At 36.5% G+C, this 16,422-nt stretch overlaps 1 protein-coding gene across 1 annotated transcript; it reads right to left on the minus strand.

Moving 5' to 3' along the window:
- Positions 1-3,574: 3,574 nt before the first annotated feature.
- Positions 3,575-5,715, minus strand: LOC132182055 (protein neprosin-like). The gene is made up of 7 exons (XM_059595262.1): positions 5,560-5,715; positions 5,062-5,148; positions 4,785-4,973; positions 4,516-4,674; positions 4,381-4,434; positions 4,093-4,233; positions 3,575-3,976 (listed from the first exon to the last, which is right to left on the minus strand). Exons 1-7 carry the CDS (start codon positions 5,713-5,715, stop codon positions 3,575-3,577), a joined length of 1,188 nt encoding a protein of 395 aa, XP_059451245.1.
- Between the last annotated feature and the right edge of the window lie 10,707 nt (positions 5,716-16,422).

The raw sequence follows: 16,422 nt of genomic DNA on the forward strand, positions 1-16,422 counted from the left end.
TAATTATATCATTTAAAAACAGAGGGGTTATAATACTTTTATAGACGATTAATACAATGATAATTATAACTCTCATCTTCTACCCTTTAAACTCCATTCTGCCAAGGAAATTACCTCCAAAAAAGTATGTTAATTACCTAGGAAATAACCATATATAACAATGTAGCTTGAAAAAATTTTGTTTCTTGTCGTACGTGCAAAATAAGCAAATGGCCCCAAGAATTAAAAATTAAAAAAAGGTACCAAAATGTTGAACCTCAGTGGATGCCATCTCATTCAACTTATCCATCTTAAAAGGGTTCATTTAGGGCATTTTTTGAAATTGAGATCGCATTTCTCATGAGTTTAATAGGTTCACTGGAAATTAGCATGGACACGCAAAACCACGGCCACTATTTCACCTACAACGTGGTAAATAACAAACAAACAAGATGCTTGTTTTGGGTAAGTTTGTAGCTTCTTCGTCATTCCTTTTCTTGTTTTGGTAAAATTGATAATTAAGAGGTCCACGTACGTGGGGGTTTGCTGCTTCCAAATCGACCACCTCTCTAGCTTCTTTATAAACGACGGCGTTAATTGTATTGTGATGTGAAAGACGGTGTTCGATCTTCTGCTTCTCATCGATCACCAGTTTGAAGTATTCTGAATAGTTCGTGTGTTCCCAAGTTGTCTTTAAGGTTATTGCTGCTGCCGAGAGTTTCAGAACCAAGGCAACATGGCGCAAGAAATGAAGACTTTTTGCATATTTTTTGATGCATTTTGGACGGTTGCAGCACCGGTGGAATCATTGAAGCGTTTAGACTTGTCCAACAACTCCATCAACGGTACTTTCCCTCCACTCATCACCAGCCTTAACTTCTTGAACATTTCGCTCAACAACTTCACCGGACTGGTTGCCCCGGCCATGTACCGGAAATTTGGCAAATCGGCGTTTATCCATTATTCATCAAAAACGCCAATAATTCAAATTCCACCTCACATGCCCCTCCAAAAACACCACCCCATAGACAAACACGCTAGTACGAGAAAACCCAAATCCAAAACCAAAGTTCTCGGCCTATCATGTGCATCTGCATGGCGCATGGTGCGTGAATCCCATTTTTCAAGAGCACCTACAATTCACCAAATGGGCGATTCCGGCAATGTAGAGTTTGCTGCAGGGGTCTACAATAGCTTTGCACGTGCCCAACTGAAAGAAAAGGTGATCGAAACCAATTTGATGGCCAGTGGGTCGGATAGAGCGACTATTTTTCAATTTCCGGCGGATAATGGACATTATCAGCCTCTTTCGCCACCGAATGGGACGTCGAAAATAGAGACGAGGTTGTCTATGACCATAATCTTCTTTCTATTGTTCTGTTTTAGTATTTTCTTTGAGAGAAAAAAAAAATGATGTAACTTGTAGTCCAAGGCTTTGTTATAACGCATTGTTTTAAATTGTACAGGGGCTACATTTCGCCATGGCAGAAGGCTATTATTATATTATTTGCTTTTTCTAGGACAAATATTCTCAAGGTACGTAAAAGATCTTCTTCTACTAATATTAGGAGATCTGTAAATATGTTACTCACTCACCGGTGCCGAATTTCTTGACTTCATTTTGCTTTGTTTTGTTTTGTTTTATTTAATTTGTTTTGTTTTGTTTTGTTTTGTTTTTTTTTTTTGTTAAGGGGGAACGTGGGGTGGGGTGGGGAGGAGAAGTAGTGGAAATTAATGTAGTCATATTATTCAAGGCAAATAAATTGCATAAACTCTGTCCAGATATAACCTTGGAAGTATTTTTAAGACAATATCAATATTATTAATTATCTCTATAGTACTGTAACATATTAGCAGCAAACAAAAAGTACAATAGCCAATACAAAATGGTGATGTGAATTTATTTTTAAAAATTTCGCGTGAAAATTATAAAGATTGGAAACTGATAAAAGAAAAAAAAAATTCAAGATTTATTGATATTAATTAGAACAATCTTGGTTAAAAAATAATTCGAATTTTAACACGCAGCTTGTGTAAATTGGTCAATCACGACTTGACCTTTTTTTTATGTGATTCAATTAGTACCTTTTATATTTATATACTTACTTTTCCAATACTTGTACACTTATTAATTTATTCGCCTATTACATGTCTAGCTTGTTAATAAACACAACACAACACTGGGAAGAAAAAACCAAAAAAGAAAAGGGCCTAGGATAGAAGCTGATATATCACTAAGGGGGTGTTTGGCAAATGAAGTGGTCTAAACACTGTAGTTGATGTAGATTGATGTGAAAAAAAGTAAGAATGTTTGGTATAAAAAAAATGAAAAAGTGGTATGAAAAAGTGAAAAAGTATTGTTTTGTAGTAATTTTTTTATTTGAATAATAATAAAAAGTGAATGATTTGATATTAAAAGTGAAAAAGTTAGAATATTTTGATGTTGATTTTTTTGAAAAATGGTGATGAACAGTGTTTAGGCCAACCCCATCCCCATTACCAAACAAAGCCTTAAGAGAAACAAAAACAAAATTTAAATCATACGTACAAATGTTATTTTTATTTTTATCTAAAAATAATCTAAACTTATTAATTTATTGCAGGCTCGTGGAATCATCTACTACATAAGTTTCTTTGTCCTTGTTACGAGAGTTTCAGCATCAAATAATGACGTTAATTACCAATATTCCTCTAGTAATAATGATGACAATAAGCTGTTCTGGAATGTTATTTATTTAGTGCTTGTGGGCGTGGCAATATTCCTTATAAGCTTGGGACTACGCTATGCATGGCTTGCTTACTTGCGTGGGGAGCCAAGGCGGGTGATAGAAAGGTTACCAAGTCTAGTGTTTGTGTGTGGGGAAGTGGGTGCTTTTGAAACCACTCACTGTGGAATATGTCAAATGGAGTTGGTTGAAGGGGACAGTCTACGCATCCTCCCCTGCGCACATATATTCCATACAGAATGCCTCGTGGCTATGGTCGCCATCGGAACAAGTGTTGCCTGCCCCGAGTGTCGACGTACATTTGGGGTAATCACCCCACCAGCACCAGACCCAGAGCTGCATTGGGCTAGTTGGTTGGGACCATTAGCGTAGCTATATATAGTTGGAAACTCAAATTGTGCCTCATAAGCTCTATTTATTTTGGGTGATATAGTTTTAGTTGTAATTGTTTTATTAACGAAGGTTGGGAAGTGGCTACACCACACACACACACACACACATATATATATATATATGAGGGGATGATGAGTTTTATCTAAATTTAAAAAATAACTTGAAGATTTTTAAATTTTAGAGAGTTGACTTAAGGACTTATTATACAATTTTCTTTTTGGAAAACATCAATATATGGATATGCTTATGGAAATCTCCAATGGATATATATCAAAGGGAATATTGGTTATATACAGCATATTGAGTGCAATCAATGTCTTATAACCAACAAAATGAAAGAAGCTAATGGTTCTGCTTGTCACATATATGTCAATCAACTTTTCTTGAATTTAAAAAAAATTCACTTAATACAAATTAACTTGATAACTTTGAGAAAACTCATTATTATTAAAATGGGAATTAGTAAAACTACAGTTTCAAGCTCCTTTGATTCCACCAGGACCATCATAACAAATAAGACGTCCAAAATATTCATTGATATTTCCTAAATCTTTAATATTGTATGCATCTGGATTAGATGCATAAACCTCTGAATCGATTGGATTGACAAAATTAAACTTTGCGTTCTCATATGCAGTTGCAATTCGACGACTATGAGCGAAATGGTCTGTATCTGTCCCAGGTAGAGTAAGGCCAGTACCCATAGGGGGACTAGGCTGGTCTAATGGACTGTAAACTTCTCCTCCCCAATCAGCTTGATTGCCAAACTCACTCAATTTCCCAAATAGTGTCGGGGGCCAAAAACCAACTAGATAATTCTCTTCTTCATAGTATAATGACCAAACAAATTTTGTTGAATATGGCCCGTCAAGTATTTCCTACCATGTGATAGTAAGTAAAAATGAAACAAAATTTAGTGTAAAACATATATTCATGGCTATGGATTTGTTTAGTAATTTAACGAACATCTAAAATCACATATTCCCTTTCATACCTTATTGATTCGCAATTTAAGGGCAAATTGCGGTCCACCTATAACAGAAGTCACATCTATTGGCCAACCTAGAGGCATTTGTGAATTTATTTGCACATATCCAGGACATTGTTGATTGAAACATTGTGTTCTTCCATCAATCTGGTAGAAGGAGTTCATAGAATAAAAGGTTTTTCTCTCAATAGAAAAATATGAAATATAAATCCTTAATTTGATCTGTTACAAATAGTTAAAAAAAAAAAAAAAAAACAAAAATGAAATTACTCAACACAATCTACAAAAACCCACCGTGAGGTGCGCAAATAGCCGAGTTTGGTTGTCTTTGAACAATAAAGGATTTACCTAAAAAGAAATTTGTTCAGTATATATATGTTTGTGTCTATTAATTAGCAAATGATAAACTATCTTAAAATAGGGAATTACCGTGAAACCTGTTTTTATGGTGTCAAAACCATTTGAAAGTGTCATCTGGAATGCACTATACTGAGACCCAGTAACTCCTTTTGTATGAAATAAGCTAATAAATGATTCAATTCCAGCAAGCTTCCTATTGGGGTCAATTTTTGTTCGAAGTATTGCATACTGCATGAGATAACCATATTCTTAATTCACTTGCATCACTAACACTAGGGTAGATTCACTAACAAAAAGTAATACATTTTTTTTAGCACAAAAAAAATAATGATACTTACATGATGTCCAGGTTCTTCGTCGATATTTGAAGAATATATCTTTGAAAGCATTTTGGCTCTTGCCAAGTCATATTTACTGATTCTTATTATAGGAACTGTTCCATAAGGACACCCTGGACCTTTTAGCCCAATATTTAATGGTAATTTCCCTTTGGCTCTCATTCCTTGTGAAAACAACTTACGTTTCATCTGCAATGATACTCTTGAAAGGTTAGAACGATATCAATTCTATCAATTAGCAGTTGAAAAGAAAAAAGATTTGCATTAACAGTTCAACCTCAAATGTAGTATTCTTCCAAAAAGGATGATCAAAGCCAGGTTGTTTGTAGAAATCAATACAATCGTATATATCTCCATCTCTTGTCTGCAGATTTCAAATTAAAATCCAATAATGATTAATCACAAACCCAATGGTGATTTTAAGAGTCATATCATTCTTAGAGAGACACAAAAGTGACACAAGAAGGACTTGTAGCATTACTCTGTGCTTATTTTACCTTAGAGTAGTTAGCCAATAAATTAAAAACCGTTTCAAAAATATTGGAGTCTAATAATATGAAATAAAATAGGATATATAAATTATGTATATGGCATTAAATTATATTATTACGATTAAGTGTGGCTTGAGCCCATGCATGCCTCTTAATCTCTTATATAGAAGTGCTAGGATAGGGAGTTTGAATTTTATCCTGATCATTAGTTCAATATCTTATGCAAAATATTTGAAATATGCATAGAAATAAAGAATTAAAAGAATAACTTTTGGAAATCTTACTTGGATGCTTTTAATTGCAGAAGTTTTAAGATTTATAAGTCGCTTCTTAAATTTCAGTTCTTCCTTTAAAGATAATCCCCAATCTGCTTCAACTAGATTTCTGCTAAGATAGAGAAAGCACACGAAGAAAACTATTAAGTCCACCCTTGCCGCCATGATCGATAAACACATATGAGTTTGTAGATTTAAAGTGTGTAAACACAAATATTTTTATCCTAGAAAACACACATATTTATAGGAAATTACATTACTTGGTAAACCAAACATATTTTCCAGCCTTAATATGCCAACTGTATTAATTAAAATATTTATAGGATTGCACAATAATAATGACATTAATAAAGAAAGATAAAACATAGAAATTCTCTAGCCTAAACATACCAATTACATTGATTACAAAGGCTATAAAATTGTCAAATAATAATGACAATAATGAAAGTGATGATTATAATTTCTTTATAAATTGACAATAACTAAATGAACATCATTTAAGACATATAGCCTTTAATAATCCAGATTCAACTACTACTAACTGACAATAAATGTGAGTAATTTGGATTTTTCAATTCTCAACCATTATTTTTAAATTAAAATTTGAAGATTATTTTGAAGATTATTTTGTTGATTTTCTGTTTTTCTATTATAAACTTTTTCTTTTCTTTTCTTTCTATTCTTCTATAAACTTGTTGTTTTGCTGTATTTGTATCTCCATTTGTTGCTTTATTATTATTATTATTATTATTATTATTATTATTATTTTTATGTATTTATTGTTGGGTTCCTTGGATTTTTTGGGTTTTAGTCTCTCTATGGTTTGATCTTGTAGTGGAGACTTGCACTACTAGATATAGAGTACCACTCTTCATCGACTCCTGTATCAAATTTTAATAGTGCCTTTCCCGCTTCAGCTTCCTTCCAATGGTTGTTACAGCTTCCTAGTGGAGATTCATATAGGTTTTAGAGGCTTTTTAAGGTTCGTGCACCTTAAGAGAATGACTCTCCTCGGCTTGCTTTCATCTCCAACTCCAAGACTTTATTTCTTCGGTAAAACTAGTTGCAAGACTAGTAATGTTTTTCATAAGAGAGCCCCTTCAATCAAGATGGGCTGTAGCCTCTAGTAAAATTTTGACAAGCTAGTTAAAAACACCAAATACATTATATATGAAAACACTCGATCAGCTAACCAAGATCCCCATAGACCAAAAAATAAAATAAAATAAAATAAAAATTGTTTTACATTACCCCTACTCATCTACGCCTAAACCACCAACGCCTCCTCCACCGAGCGACGCTGCCAGAATCCGCCCAAAGCCACAGTATTGTGCATTGTGATTCTTTGTGGTTTGGTTTGTTTGTTCAAATAAGGTGAGATTCTTGCAATTTTTAGTTCTTCTAGGTTGGAGGCGGCAAAATTGCTTGTGATTGAGAGGATTATGTTGTTGAGAAATAGTCCCACATTGCCTATGGACAAGATCTTTGGCATGTTTATAAGGAATGAATAACCCTCTCTTATTGAACCAGTTTTTTTTAGATGAGTTAGGCCCACGAATTTCTTCATGGTATTAGAGCCTACTACAGGACAAATGAAGTTCCACACTACTTACCCCATAACAAGGACCAGAAAAAAATACCGGCTTGCACGTGAGGAAGGGTGTTGAGAAATAGTCTCACATTGCCTGTGGACAAGATCTTGGGCATGTTTATAAAGAATGGACAACCCTCTCTTATTGAACCGATTTTTTGAGATGAGTTAGGCTCACGAATTTCTTCATATGTATATTATGATATGTATGTTATGAAATGTCATGTTATGATATGTTATGTTATGCAAAGCTATGTACTTAAATTATGTTGATTTTAAGTACTTATGTTTTACTTTTTATGTTATGAACTATTTTATCGCTTCATATTATGAAATGTGAAGTTAATTATGTAGTAAGAAAATGCAAGGAAATACTATTTTGACTTATTACTATGTAGCAAATTGTCTATAACTTGGTTTACCATTTAGCCATACATTTATTAAAACTCATTTGTAAAAACCTTGCATACATGGTTGTTTAGTAAACATGGGTGATGAGATACATTTTCAAATAAATGGGGGTTCTCATATAATTTTACTTATGGTTTACTTGGTAAAGTCGGGGTGTACGTAACACAACATATTGAGCGCAATCAATGTCTTATAAGTGTAGATTCCCTATCATATTTTTTGGCATTGCAATGAAAAATTATTTATATAATGGTGGAGATGAGTCTTGTGCACAAGTTACATGAAATTATAGAATCAGCGTTTCTAACCAACAAAATGAAAGAAACAAAGAAGCTAATGGTCCTGCTTGTCACATGTATGTCAATAAGCTTTTCTTGAATTTTAAATTTCACTTAATACAAATTAACTTGATAACCTGAGAAAACTCATTAATTATTATTAAAATGGGAATTAGTAAAACTATAGTTTCAAGCTCCTTTGATTCCACCAGGACCATCATAACAAATAAGACGTCCAAAATATTCATTGATATATCCTAAATCTTTAATATTGTATGCATTTGGGTTAGATGCATACACCTCTGAATCGATTGGATTGACAAAATTAAACTTTGCGTTCTCATATGCAGTTGCAATTCGCCGACTATGAGCGAAATGGTTTGTATCTGTCCCAGGTAGAGTAAGGCCAGTACCCATAGGGGGACTAGGCTGTCTAATGGACTGTAAACTTCTTCTCCCCAATCAGCTTGATTGCCAAACTCACTCAATTTCCCAAACAGTGTCGGGGGGCCAAAAACCAAATAGATAATTCTCTTCTTCATAGTATAATGACCAGACAAATTTTGTTGAATATGACCCATCATGTATTTGAAGAATATATCTTTGTCGGGGGCCAAAAAAAATGATACTTACATGATGTCCAGGTTGTTTGTAGAAATCATACAATCGTATATATCTCCATCTCTTGTCTGCAGATTTCAAATCAAATCAAACTTATATATATGTATGCCGTTTGGATCTCATACAAATTTAGTTTGTAAAGAACTTTTCAAATTGTTATTGTTCAACGTTTCCTATATGTGATTTAAAGTTCCTATTTTTCCTTAGATTTAGCCAATAAATTTTCAAAAATATTGGATTCTAATAATATGAAATAAAATAGGATATATAAATTATTTATATGGCATTCAATTATATTACTACGATTAAGTGTGGCTTGAGCCCATGGATGACTCTTAATTTCTTATATTGAGGTCCTAGGATAAGGAGCTTGATTTTTATCCTTATCAATAGTTCAATATCTTATGCAAAATATTTGAAATATGCATAGAAATAAAGAATTAAAAGTGATAACTTTTAAAAATCTTACTTGAATGCTTTTAATTGCAGAAGTTTTAAGAATTATTAGCCGCTTCTTGAATTTTAGTTCTTCCTTTAAAGATAATCCCCAATCCGCTTCAACCAGATTTCTGCTAAGATGCATAAAGCATAGGAAGAAAACTATTAAGTCCACCCATGCTGCCATGCTCAATAAACACATATGAGTTTGTAGATTTAAAAAGTGTAGACATAAATATTTTTATCCTAGAAAACACACATATTTATAGGAAATGACATTACTCGGTAAACCATAAATATTATCCCGCCTTAATATGCCAACTGTATTAATTAAAATATTTATAGGAAATGACATTACTTGGTAAACCATAAATATTGTCCAGCCTTAATATGCCAATTGTATTAATTAAAATATTTATAGGATTGCACAATAATAATGACATTAATGAAGAAAGATAAAACATAGAAATTCTCCAACCTAAACATACCAACAGCATATATATATATATATATATATATATATATATATATATATATATATATAGGGAATATTATAAAGGGTTAAATACTAAATACCTTATGGAGTTTCATAACTTTATTTTTTCTCTCCTAGGGTTTCATTTTTATTACAGGAAGTCCATGTGGTTTTGATAATAGACCAAATTAGTTCTTCTCTCAGTTGACCGTTAGTTGACTTAATGGAATTCCACGTGGACCAATCAAATGTTGACACGTGGCACCCATTTAAATTTTTTTTTTTTTTTTAAAGTAAAAAAAAAGTACTTTTCCTTTTTTTAAAGAGAAAAAATCGGGAGGCTCAAATTACCCCTGGTTATGGAGGTGCCCAACCACCCCCATCCGGTGCCGATGGGGTACTGCCACCTCCTTGGGCTCCAAAGCAACAATTCCCAATTTTTTTTTTTTTTTTTTTTTTTTAAAATAAGTGGGTGCCACGTGTCAATATTTGATTGGTCAACGTGGAATTCCGTTAAGTTAATTAACAGTCAACTGACATAAAGACTAATTTGGTTTATTATCATAACTACAGGGACCTCTTGTGATAAAAATGATACCCTAAGGGGAAAAAATAAAGTTATGAAATCCCAGAGGGGGTATTTAGTATTTAACCCTATTATAAATATTCATTATCTCAAAAGATCCGTCAAAAGATCACACAAGAAGGGTGGTAGATTGTTCCCTTCGTACAATATCACCTACACTTGGTGGGGTGTTTTCCAACCAAGTAGACATAGTGACATGGGTGGTAGCCAATTTTGCAAGCATATGCGCCGCATTATTAGCGTCCCTCATTACATGCTCAAATCTGGCATTTCCCAAGGAGAGCAGCTCGTTCTGTATACATTCTATGAATTGCCTATAGCTGCTAAGACGTGACTCTACTGAACCAATAGCCTTGACAACTTGCAAGGAATCACCTTCGAAAATAATATTGTTGAAGCCCAATTCCTTATAGAAAATGATAGTATACACCGCAACTAGGGCTTCAACCGAAGTTGGATCAGTTTGAAAGGTCAAAGATAAGCTTCATGTTGCAATAAACTTACTAGTTGAGTCTCGGACTATAAGTCCCACACCAACACGCCCGTCTTTAGAGTGAATCCCAGCGTCCCAATTTATCTTAATCATGTTGCATGGTGGAGGTTTCCATACCACCGTCTCTAATTTGTTGTCAGTGATTACCTCGCAGTGGCTCATGGTGTTCACTCTTTGAAATTCTTCCACCAAAGGCTAAGCTTCCTGTACTAACCTCGTCGGGTGGAGAAAAGATTCTCCAAAAATTATGGAGTTCCTCCTCAACCAAATTTTCCTTGCCAAGACAACAAACAATTCAATTTCCTCTGTTGTGCATCGTCCACGGATTGACTCAAAAATATTTGGAAAATTGGTACCCACTCCACCACATTTTTGTAATTTAATAGGCCCACCTCCCCACACATCATCCGATGATGGACATGTCCAAAGGATGTGTGCCACCGTCTCATCTGCTAGTCCACAAATGGGGCATAAAGTGTCCAGGTCTACTCCCTTCTTTGTTAGGTTCATCCTAGTTGGTAGCAGATTATGTAAAGCTTTCCATAAAAAGAGCTTAGCCACGTTTGGTATCTTGAGAGTCCAAACTTCCTTCCATGCTATCCCTTCAATGGCTATGGGCGTTCCACTACCTTGCTTGGCCATACAATCCATTTCCAAGAAATAGGTGCTTCGAATAGAAAAACATCCATTTTTGGTACCCCGTCAGATTAGTTGGTGCTTTGTAGGCAAAGGACTAATGGGCATACTTCGAATTACCTCGGCTTCGTCTTCTAGAAAGATCTGTGCAACAATCCACCCTTCCATGTTCTCATGGTCGGATCAATAAGGTTCGAAACGCGAGCATTCCGATCAAGAATCTTCTGCGGTGAATGCACCATGTACATGGTTGCCTGCGAGATCCATTTATCACCCCATACACGAATGTCCTCCCCATTACCAACTTTCCAGAGAAGTCCACTTTTGAGAACTGGTTGAGTCGCCATAAAACTCCGCTAGACAAAGGAGGGTTGGTTACCTAGGCTTGCTTCCAAAATGGAGCAGGATGGGAAATATTTGGCTTTTAAAATTTTTCCAGCCAAAGATTTTGGGCATTGTAGCAGTTGCCAAAGTTGCTTTGCTAGAAGTGCTTTGTTAAAAGTTCCCAGATCACGGAAACCCAGACCACCTTGATCCTTGGAAATACCCATTCTTGCCCAACTCATCCAGAGTATTTTGGAAGTGTTCTCCTTGTGTCCCCACCAGAATCGATGCATCATTCCTTGTAGTTCCTTGCAGAGAGCTATAGGCAATAAAAAGACACTTATACAGTATGTTGGAATAGCTTACGCCACTATTTTAATTAAAATCTCTTTCCCTGCTTGCGTCAGAAACTTAGTCTTCCAATTATTAAGGCAATTCCAAACTCAGTCTTTTATACCTACAAAAGCATGTGTCCTCGATTTCCCAACTAAGGTTGGAAGCCCAAGATACTTTTCATAGTTATGAGTAGCTTGGAGTCCCGAAAGTTGAGTAATTTCCTGTCTCTTTTTCAGACTTGTATTCCGACTAAAGAAGATGGAAGTTTTCTCCTTGTTGAGCTTTTGTCCTGAGGCTACTTCATATTTTTCTAGAAGCTTGGTTAATCTTCTCCACTCGACCGAATTTGCTTTGTAGAATATTAGGCTATCATTTGCAAAAAATAAATGACTCAAACGGGGGCCTTTTTTAGAAGTAGGAACCCCTGTTAGCACTCCATTTTTCTCAGCTCGAGACAATAAGGCACAGAGTGACTCCGCACATAAGAGAAAAAGGTAAGGGGATAATGGATCCCCCTGCCTAAGCCCTCTTGAGAGTTTTATGTCTCCAGCGGGCTGGCCATTGACAAGAATAGCATAGGAGACTGAGCGAACACAACTCATAATCAACCTAGTCCAGCTCTTCAAGAACTCCATTTTACGCATCACTGCTTCGAGAAAAGCCCATTACACTCGGTCATATGCCTTACTCATGTCTAGCTTAATCCCCATGTAGCTTACTCCATAGTCTAGTATGCATAGAGTGTAGAGTTTCATAAGCTACTACAATATTATATGAAATTAGCCTTCCCGGAATGAAGGCACTCCGATTTGCAGATATGACATAAGGAAGGACCAACTTGAGTTGGTTTGCCAATACCGTTGCAATGATTTTGTAAATGACATTGCACAGGCTAATTGGCCTGAAATCAGATACCCAAACAGGATCTGTCTTCTTTGGGATTAAAGCAATATGTGTCTCATTGATGTTAGCATTCAAAGCAGCTCCATTTAAAAAAATGTAACACAATAGTACATACCTCCCTGCCAACTGTCTTCCATTGCTCTTGATAGAAATCTGTCGAGAAGCCATCAGGACCTGGCGCTTTTAGGGGTGCCATTTGCATCAAAGCTCTATGGACCTCATCCTCTAAATATGTAGCAAGTAAAAAAGTCTTCATGTCTGCCGACAATTTGCCTTCAATAGCCCCTGTGCAATCATCAATATCACGCCGATGTAAATAAGTCTTGATAAAAGTTAATGAATGCCTTCTCCACCCATTCTTGGGATCTACAAGTATGACCCATGCGGTCAACAATTTGCTCAATCCGGTTTTGACGCTGTCTCTGATTTGCGCAGGCGTGGAACAATTTGGTATTACGATCACCATCTCTCAACCAATTCTCCTTTGCTCCTTGTCGCCATTTGATCTTTTCTTGTTCTAGCATGACATTTATTTCTTCTTTGAGCACCTTTTCAGCTTGTGTATTGAGTGGATTTGCCGCTTCTTGAATTTTTTGTAATTCTGTTGTCTTCTCAAGAATAGTTCTCTCTAACAGTGGTTGCTGTTTTTTGACCCATTGCTTGATGATCTTCTAACATCCCTATAACTTGCATCTGAAAACCATCCATGGTTCCTTACAAGGATATCGCACCACCCATGCCTCATGAACATTTTTTTGAAAATCTCCATTCTTGGACCGTCCCACTTCATATCGAAAAGGCCTCCACTGTTTCCTTCTAGGTGTCTCCCTCTTGTTTATAGTAAGAAGAATCGGAAGAAGATCTGAACTACAACAAGTCAATACATCCACTCCCACATCCCGCCATAAGGCACTCCATTCCATATTGGCCACCGCCCTATCTAGTATTTCCAAAGTGTACTCATTACCCGGATGCCCATTATTCCAAGTGTACTTTGGGCCCTTGAAACCTAGATCATGAAGTCGGCAATCCTCCAAAGCATGTTGAAATGCTTCTATTTGCCCCCTAGGTCGAATAATGAGCCCTTTTTTTCTCCGCTAGATTCACTATTTCATTAAAATCCCATATACAAACCGATGGAGTGGGTTGGAGGGAGTTGAGATGTCTAAGAAGAGCCCAAGATTCTTTCCGTTTTACAGTATTTGGGTGTCGATAGAACCCGGTGAATTTTCATTCGGGTTGTATACCACAACTACCAATCACCGCATTTATATGTTGGCGGCTATAATTTTGGACGGCAACATTTAAAGAATTTTTCCACATCAATAGTAATCCACCACTACGACCCACACTATCAACTCCAAACAAATAATCAAAACCCAATTTTATTCGGATATAGTCGCAATTTTTATTTTGCATTTTGGTTTCCATAAGAAAAACCAAAACGGGGTCCTTTTCCTTAACCAAATGGCGAAGGTCACGAATTGTCCGAGGGTTCCCAAGTTCTTGGCAGTTACAACTTAATACATTCATACCAATTGCATTAATTACAAATGCTATAAAATTTTCAAAAAATAATGAAAATAATGATTATATATATATATATTTGAGAAAATTATCGACTTCTTAATAAAATCTCTGTGCTAGAGCAATTTGCTCAAGCAAAATAGTATCACGAATACATTCAGGAGGCTCGCTCCAAATAATTATCTACTCCCTGTTTTACGGCAAATCTAGACAAGCGATGTGCCGCCTGATTCCCTACTTTCTTCACAAAACACATCTTCCATTGAGTAAAAAGCTGAAGCTTCACCTTCATGTCGGCTAATAGGTGCCCCAGTCTACTCCAATCTGCCTCCTCACAATTGACAGCCTCAATGACACTTTTGGCATCTCCCTTCCAGCTGAACATGCGTAATCCCCATCTCACGATACGTCTTTATGGCCAGCAAGGCAGCCATAGATTCAGTTGCCGCTGTTGAAAAGTTCCCCCTGCAAGAAATGCATCTTGCCCCTACCACATTCCCACGAAAGTCCCTAATCACCTCGCCACAACCTATACGTCCAGTCATACTATCAAGGGAAGCGTCCCAATATGCTTTCAACCAGCCCTGATCCAAAGCCCACCAGGGATTCAAACGTCCAAAATCATCCTTGGGCATAGCTGCATTCCTTCTACCCTGAGCGTCCTCTCCAGTGCCCGTTATGCCAATTTTAGCAATGTTGTCAGATGAGAAAAAGCACCGCCATGCAGTATATCATTCCGCCTCATCCATATTCGTCGTGCTAGGCCAACAAAGAGGGCCATCTCCTCTTGAGTGCATTTCCGAAACATATCTTCCACCACTTCCAAGAAGCTTGGACCTGCATAATAGCTTTTTTGGAATTTCACTAAGCCCATACCCCAAACATTAATCGTCGTTGGACACTGCCATAAGATATGGAATCCAGTTTCAACCATAAACCCACAAATCGGACACACTAGATCCTTTATTATCTTCCTCTTTGGCCGATTTTCTCGGGTAGGGAGGATATTGTGACAAGCCCGCCAAAGAAATTTTTTTTCCATATTTGGGATTGGCAAAACCTATAGTTTTTTCCAAACTCCAGTAGTTCCCTTTCGTGAGGAGTTCTCTGCCATTTCCCTAGCTGCAACCTCCATTTGCATATGATAAGCTCTTTTGACTGAAAAAAACGCCATTTGCTGTACCTCTCCAAATCATAACATCCGGCTTATTTGTTCTACTAATGGGAATTGTAAGAATCATTTGGGCCTCCTCATTAGTGAAAATTCTTTCCAAATTTTGGACGTCCCACCCATGCAAATCCTCATCAATAAGTTCCTTCACTGTAGCATATGGATTGAGGACATTGATTGGAGATACAACACGAAAAGAAGATGGATTAGGAAGCCACCTATCCTTCCATATCCGAACCGTCGATCCATTCCCAATGCACCATAGTAAGCCTTCTTCTAACAATTCACAAGAGCTATGCAGAAGCAAAAGACAGCCTACCACCCACCTTAGCCTCCAATAAAGACCCATTTGGGTAGTACTTTGCTTGCATAATTTTCGCCACTAAACTATCCAGATGCTTCCACAGTCACTACCCTTATTTTGCCAACAGAGCCTTATTAAAGAAATTGAAATCCCTGAAACCCATACCTCCCACAGCTTTAGCCATACCCATGTTTTCCCAACTCAACCAATTCATTCGGGTCTCATTCTCTTGATTACCCTACCAAAATTTTCACATTTGGGAATTCATGTCCGAACAAAGGCATTTTGGCAATAGAAAAATACTCATGCAATAAGATGGAATCGCCTGTATTACCGCCTTGAGTAAAATTTTCTTACCTGCTTGGGATAAGAATTTCAACTTCCAATCCTGTAATCTCTTCCACACCCGATCAATTATGCCTTTTAATGCTGTTTTTCGGGATTTTTCAACCAAAGCTGGAAGACCCAAATAGGTGTCATACCTTTGGATAGGTGCATGGTATGCCTGCCTTTGCCAGGATGCTTCATTCTCCTCCACAAGCGTATTCTTACTAAAGAACAGAGATGTTTTATTGTTATTAAGTCGTTGCCCTGATGCAGCTTATAAAGTTGAAGAATATTAGTCAGGCTTTCCAATTGTAGAACACTAACCTTGCAAAATAAGAGACTGTCATCTGCAAAAAAAATGTGGCTTACCCAAGGGCCCCTCCTAGAAGTAGGAATCCCCGTCAAAACCCCCATCCCATTAGCTTTATCTATCATGGTACTCAGTGACTCC

The sequence above is a fragment of the Corylus avellana genome, chromosome ca5, assembly GCF_901000735.1.
Source record: "Corylus avellana chromosome ca5, CavTom2PMs-1.0".
NCBI classification, from domain to species: domain Eukaryota; kingdom Viridiplantae; phylum Streptophyta; class Magnoliopsida; order Fagales; family Betulaceae; genus Corylus; species Corylus avellana.

Excerpts from the sequence above, each read along its gene's own strand:
- LOC132182055 (XM_059595262.1), bottom strand. The coding sequence starts at position 5,715 with ATGGCGGCAAGGGTGGACTTAATAGTTTTCTTCGTGTGCTTTCTCTAT. Across the intron at positions 4,974-5,061 it reads GGAAGAATACTACATTTGAG|ATGAAACGTAAGTTGTTTTC; the intron begins GTTGAACTGTTA and ends GTATCATTGCAG. Across the intron at positions 3,977-4,092 it reads TTAAATTGCGAATCAATAAG|GAAATACTTGACGGGCCATA; the intron begins GTATGAAAGGGA and ends ATCACATGGTAG.